This window comes from Hyperolius riggenbachi, chromosome 5, assembly GCF_040937935.1.
Source record: "Hyperolius riggenbachi isolate aHypRig1 chromosome 5, aHypRig1.pri, whole genome shotgun sequence".
NCBI classification, from domain to species: domain Eukaryota; kingdom Metazoa; phylum Chordata; class Amphibia; order Anura; family Hyperoliidae; genus Hyperolius; species Hyperolius riggenbachi.
Window position 1 is genome coordinate 321,129,393 of NC_090650.1, and position 6,613 is coordinate 321,136,005.

Here is a 6,613-nt window from a genome sequence, read left to right on the forward strand (position 1 = left end):
CGCTACGATCGTCCTGTCCCCGCCGGCGGCTACTTCCGGGTTCGGCGACAGCCGCCGACAGGCTGGGAACGCGGCTGATTTTTCGCGTTCCCAGCCGCTATATCACCCTCTATGCTGCTATAGCGTATATGTTATACGCTGGAGGTAAAGTTTCAGGAATTTACATAGGAAAACAAAAATGGCAATATCTAAGCGTAACCCGTTTATTTAGATACAATTTATTTTGGGAAGGTAACAGGTGGCACCATAGTCTATTGATCTACGATTGACCATTACATGCACGCTAATCTTCCGGGGTTCCCAGTTTATGGGCCCCGTATGTGAGTTATTGTTTTTATATCTACTGCCTTTTAAAGAAATTTTATCTAAATAAACGGGTTACGCTTAGATATTGGCGTATTTGTTTTCCTATGTAATTTCCTGAAACTTTACCTCCATACGGATGTCCACTGGATCTTCACGTCTGATGTTCCCTGGACGTTATCTGTGACCTGAGCCATTTTACAACCTTATAATGTGGGTTGTTGGGAGCTGGTAAGCCTTTTCTTGTTTTGATGTTTGGCGGATACCTACCTCTGAGCATTTGATGTATTGTGGTAAAGAATTTTATTATTCCCTACAAACAATTACTTTTTAAACCTGCGCTGACTTTTGATGTAGGTTCACTTATCGCTTAATCTTCATTTCTGGCTGTCTCTGTGACCCCCTGCAGGGGTGAAAAACAACCGATCACCGCCGAAAGCCTTCAAATGCTTTACTGCACACTTGCAGAAAAGCGTTTGACTGAGACACTGTGGGACGAACCAGTCCAAAAACCTGAAGAAAGCAGACTGAAAAAAAAAAATTGGCAATGTATACTAGCTCTTAACCACTTCCCCTCCCCCGAGACGACTAACTATGTCTCTGAAAACTCCCTCTTCCCCTTGCAGGGAGGTAGCTACTATGTCCCTTGCCGCCTACCTCCTGCACGCTCCCACGCTCGTTATCACCACCGATCGTTAGACGGGAGATGAATGAATGGGAGCGTAGTTCCCATTCATTAATCTCTGTCCCCGTGTGAATGATCACAGGCATCAAAGAGATGCTACGAAAATTTGTTTAGTCCGACAGAACCCATGCACGCATTACTCCCTATTTAGCGTACTATAGGTACCCAATAGGAAGTCATGCGTGGGGACATCCTGTGGCCAAATAGTAAAATTACACCTACACACAATTATTTTTTTAAAAAAAGACCAACAAATGCATTTAAAATTAACACTTTACCTCCCACACTGTCCCATAATCACCCACATTTATTTTATTTTTTTGCATTAAAAAAAATGACAAAAAAACCCATAAATAATTACCTTAGGGAATGAACTTTTTTTAATATGTATGTCAAGAGATTATATTAGTGTTAATTTTTAAACTGGGCTTGTGATTAGTGACATATGCTAAACTGAAAAAATGCACCTTTATTTACAAATAAAATATTGGCACCATACATTGTACTAGGGTAATAAAAATGTGTGTAGTAGCATGTATCATTTTAAAACTATAATGGCTGGAAATTGAGAAATAATTAATTTTTTCAATTTTTCTTATTTTTCCTGTTAAATGCAGTTGGGATAAAATAATTCATAGCAAAAAGTACCTCCCAAGGAAAGCCTAATTGGTGGTGAAAAAAACTATATAGAGTGTTTCATTGTGATAAGTAGTAATAAAGTTATAGGCAAATGAATGGAAGGAGTGCTGACAGGTGAAAATCGCTCTGGTTTTTAAAGGAATAATGTAGAGGGCCGGGGGAAAATGAGTGGAACTTACCCGGGGCTTCTAATGGTAACCCGCAGACATCCTGTGACCGTACAGCCATTCACTGGTGCTCCGGCCCCGCCTCCGGTTCACTTCTGGAATTTCAGACTGAAAACCTAAAGTCTGAAAACCACTTTGCCTGCGTTGCTGTGTCCTTGCTCCTGCTGATGTCACCAGGAGCGTACTGAACAGGCACAGACCATACTAGGCCTGCGCAGTATGCGCCTGGTGACATCAGCGGGAGCAAGGACACGGCATCACAGGCGCAGTGGTTTTCAGACTTTAAAGTCTGAAATTCCAGAAGTGAACTGGAGGCGGGGCCGGAGCATCGGTGAGTGGCTGCGTGAGCACAGGATGTCTGTGGGGGACCAATGGAAGCCCCGGGTAAGTTCAACTCATTTTCCCCTTACAGTATTCCTTTAAGGGGAAAAACCCTTGGAGGTGAAGTGGTTAAACAATACCTTACCAAGTAAAGCTACACACTGTCACTAACAGTATCTCCCTGTCTGAGATTCCTAAAAATACAAGGCTATGATCACTACTTCTCCACATTGAGATTCTGCACTTTTCCTTATAAGGGAAATGTACATTTAAAGCACATCTTGGTAATGTGTGGGCATAAACCTGGCTTTGACAGTTTTTTTCATTTATATCACCAGTATTATGCAGACCTTCCAGAAGAAGAGAAAGCTAAGAAACTAGCCATCTGCTCCCGGCATCGGTTCCGTTATCTCCCACCCAATACACCGGAAAACTTCTGGGAAGTTGGCTTTCCTTCGACTCAGACCTGCAAAGACAGAGGTGAGATGTGCCTTCCCACATAGACCATTCTGCTGCCTGCACTGTGCATCAAAGGAGGAAAGTGAACCTGTGCTGGCATTATTACAATTTGACTCCCCCCTGCTGTTATATTATAACTAATCCAGAACAAGCTCCAATTCATCAACTGCAAAATCAGCAATGGCTTCACCCATGTACTGTATCTGCCATCATAGATTTATTTTCTCTGAGAGCACATGAGAGAGTGAGAGAGAGAAACTCAATTTGCCTAGAATAAGAAACATTTGAAAATACCCACATTTTCACTATTTCCATTATTTCTTCAGGCTTTACAGGAACTTTACTGTGATGTCTTACATCTTGTGGATTTTTTTACAGTCCTTCCACTTTATTGAATAGTAGCGGTTGAAGGCAGTGTGCCCTGTGCAGCCAGGCTGGTGGACTGGAGTTTGAGGAATGCTCTTTAGAGTACTACACTTGGTGGAAGGGGTCTCCATAGCCTTACATGGTTTAATTGCTCTCTGGGTGTGTGAGGTTGGGACCTGCTCTCTTATCCCTTCACTCTAGGTTTGTGGATTCGGATATAGGAGCTCTAGGGTTGACAAACGTCCTCATTCTATATCACAACCTGTATGCATTGACTACAGGACTGATGGGAAAAATATTAAAATATTTAAAGAGAACCAGAGATGAAGCACCCTCTTGTATTTTACCTTATAAATCAGTGGGAACATGACAGTAAACACCTAATCTGCTCTTTGTTTCATTGTTTTCTGTTTAATCTGACTGTTATCACCTCTGATAAGAATCCCTGACTGAGCACTCAGTCTAGCTTTTCTACGGAAAGATTATAGCCGAGTCTGTCTTCTCTGGTGTCTTTTCAAGCCCAAGCCTGCCCCCTTGTGGCTCTGCTATAATGACTCAGCTAAAATTATTCCCTGCAAAGCCAGACTGAATGCTCAGTCCGGGATTCTTATCACAGCTGATAACAGACACTCTTAGAAGTGAAGATGAAACAGAGAGCATGGTAAGTGTTTTTACTCTAATGTTCTTACTCAGTGTTCTCCCCAGGATCCAGGATTTTTTTCCAGCCGGGTGGCATGAAAAAGTAGCCGGGTGGCGTGCGATGGGGAAGTGCAGGACAAGTGCAACTCTGCTTACAGCATAGGGGGAGGATGAGGAGACGAGCCGATGTACCTGCTAGGTACACACGATGTAATTTTCTGACAGATTTACTGTCGGATGGACTATTTCCAACATGTTTAATCTGATTTTCAATCGATTTTCCGTTTACTTCTATGGGAAATCGAGCTGAAATTTGATCAGAAATCAGATTGGACATGTTGGAAATAGTCCATCTGACAGAGAATCTGTCAGAAAATTGCATCGTGTGTACCTAGCATTAGGGAGAAAGTATTTCAGATTATGGTGCTCAGGTTCCTTTAAAGCAGACCAGCACTAGGAACTTCCTCTCTTCTCTAAAAGATAAGCAACAACATAATAAACTTCAATGGAAGACATTTCATTGTTACAGCTGATACAAATTCTACAATAAAGCTGCACTGTTTCTACTTCCTGCTTTCAAGGAAGCAGACATTGTTAACCTCCTGTGCTTTCAAATTAGTTTATCTGCCATAGCAGTCTGGTGACACGGGAGGAATAAAACTACATATTGTGATTAGACAAGAGGGGTAATTAGACAGGCCAGACTCTATAAATACATGCAGGGTACATTTCACTGTCTTCCTTCTATGCAAGAGTTCAGGTCCACTTTGTTCAAGCAGAGTGATTGTTGAAGGGGGAGGGGGATCATTACTGACAGGATGCAAGCTGGGGGGTAGACACAGACATGGCAGGAGAGAAGATTGCTTTTTTTTTTTTTTTTTTTTTTTTTTTTTACTTTAAGTTTGGGACTCGGAGCAGAAAAGAGCTGAGTGCAGAGGAGGCTGCCTTGAAAACACCGTCACTCTACATGCCCTGTAATTCTATCCTCCACTGTTACTGATATATATGGTAAAATACACAAGGGTGCTTCGTCTCTGGTTCCCTTTAATGTGGAAACAAGCTAACATTTTGGGGCATTGTTGGCCACATATTTATTTCATTCTGACAATTTGGTAGTTGGATCTTTTTAATAGCCTGATGGAATCTGACAAAAATCAACTGTGTACATACGTTAAAGGCTTGTAGGCACATACAAGGCATGGTGCTTAGCAGAGATCAGGGCTTGTTCCCTCAGGTGACATTGCAGGGCCGACACTATACAGACACTTCACCAGCCTACAGGCAAGAGACTTGTTCTGTTGCTATGTAGGGGGAGAAAGGCTGACGGAGTAGCAAGGAAGTGATGTCACGCAGTGGGCGGAGTGAGTGGGGAAAACAATGCGCTTGGCCATATTGAACCACCAGGCTGATTGCTGGGCGAGGCATCGGGGTGCTGTACACACTCTAAATTCTCAGTAGACTTTGTCGTTATCTGCCGAGTTTCAGGTATCGTGTGTATGAGGCTTTACCCTTTTTAATTGTTTGTATTTTTGTTCCTGAATAAGATTATCCTCTTGAGCTAAGGTGAAGATGTGTATAAGCAGGGAGCAACAGAAGAGCCGTCTTGCTTTGTCAGCTAATTAATGAATAACCAGGTTTTCTTTCTCTTCCCAAGGATATCTAAAAGAGGAGGCATCTCCATGTCACCGCCCTCGGAGGAGACAACCCTACAATGCAACGTTTCCCACCAAGGGCAAAGAGCAGAAGACCTAAAACCATGCACATACACTTTACATGGCATTTCCCCAAAACAACCCTCTATTACCTACATTCCATTTATAGCATTGTCATTGAATGTGTATGATGCCGCTGCCACTTTAGATAAGAGGAGCCCTGAAGGGCAATATTAGCATTAGTAAGCCTATATGCTGCATACATCCCTACATGTCTACTCTACGTAGTTCAGTAGCTGTAATGGAATTGTACTTGGCACTGTATAAAATGCCTTAATTCATTCCGCTCATTGAGCCATACAGTCAGATACAGATTCCCGTGTGCCGAGATCTCTGCCAATTCCTGCCTGGTGCACAGGGCGATGCTGGTAACATACAAACTACCCTGTAAAAAAATAACTGGTTATATTTAATATGTATATTTTTACATTTTTCTATGTGGAAGTCCTTGGTTTTTAGCACCTTTTTTACAAGTTGGGTGTTTTGCACTGGATAATTTAAATGCATTGTTTATAATTGATAATAAAATGTGAATTATATTTTGGTCATTATGTTGTTTTATTTTTCTTCTATTAGAAGAAAGATTGTGAAGAGCTGCGACCCCCCCCCCCTTTTACTGCCCATACTACTATTATTTTTATTATTATTATTGATGTATAAAGCACCAACCTATTCTATGGTGCTGTACAAAGTAAGAAACAAGCATGGGGTACAACATAATACAGACAGTAGTATCCACCAATATACGTAATACAAAGTTGGTACAAAATACAGACTTAGGCCTCTTGCACACTGCAAGTGATTCCGATTCCGCTTTTTAATCAGTTTTTACATCCGATTCAGATTCAGATTTGCAGTGTGCATGGAGCAAACTGCAAATCGGAATCGGATGTAAAAACGGATTAAAAAGCGGAATCTGAATCGGAATCACTTGCAGTGTGCAAGAGGCCTTAGTAATCACAGTGACAAAATTGATATGAATAAATCAGTAACAAATTCCAAGACACAATAGGGTGAGAGAGCACTGCCCTTGCAAGCTTACAATCTAAAGGAATGGATGGGGGACAGTGTGTTTTAGGTTATCTAGTTGGAGTACAAATTGGCCAATGGTCAAAGGGAAAATGGTGGAGCATATGCTTGACTTAAAAAGTGAGTTTCCAGTTTAAATATATCAAAGGTTGGAGAGTGAAGGATGTGTTGTGGCAGGAGATTTCAAAGGAAGGGTGAAGCACGTGCGAATATGCATTAGCATTCATACTTACGGTTGTTTTTGCAATATAATTTTTCATGAATGTTTACAGACTGTTCGGAATACAGATCAT

At 41.6% G+C, this 6,613-nt stretch overlaps 1 protein-coding gene across 2 annotated transcripts in view; it reads left to right on the plus strand.

Moving 5' to 3' along the window:
• The window catches only part of RBBP8 (RB binding protein 8, endonuclease), a 98,507-nt gene extending 92,665 nt beyond the window's left edge, over positions 1-5,842 (plus strand). For both annotated transcript variants that reach the window (XM_068237251.1, XM_068237250.1), the window contains exons 19-20: positions 2,454-2,595; positions 5,234-5,842. In XM_068237251.1, coding sequence (XP_068093352.1) covers positions 2,454-2,595; positions 5,234-5,331 — 240 coding nt within the window. In that variant the 3' untranslated portion in view covers positions 5,332-5,842. The remainder of the gene's footprint in view (positions 1-2,453; positions 2,596-5,233) is intronic.
• The last annotated feature ends 771 nt before the right edge of the window (positions 5,843-6,613 follow it).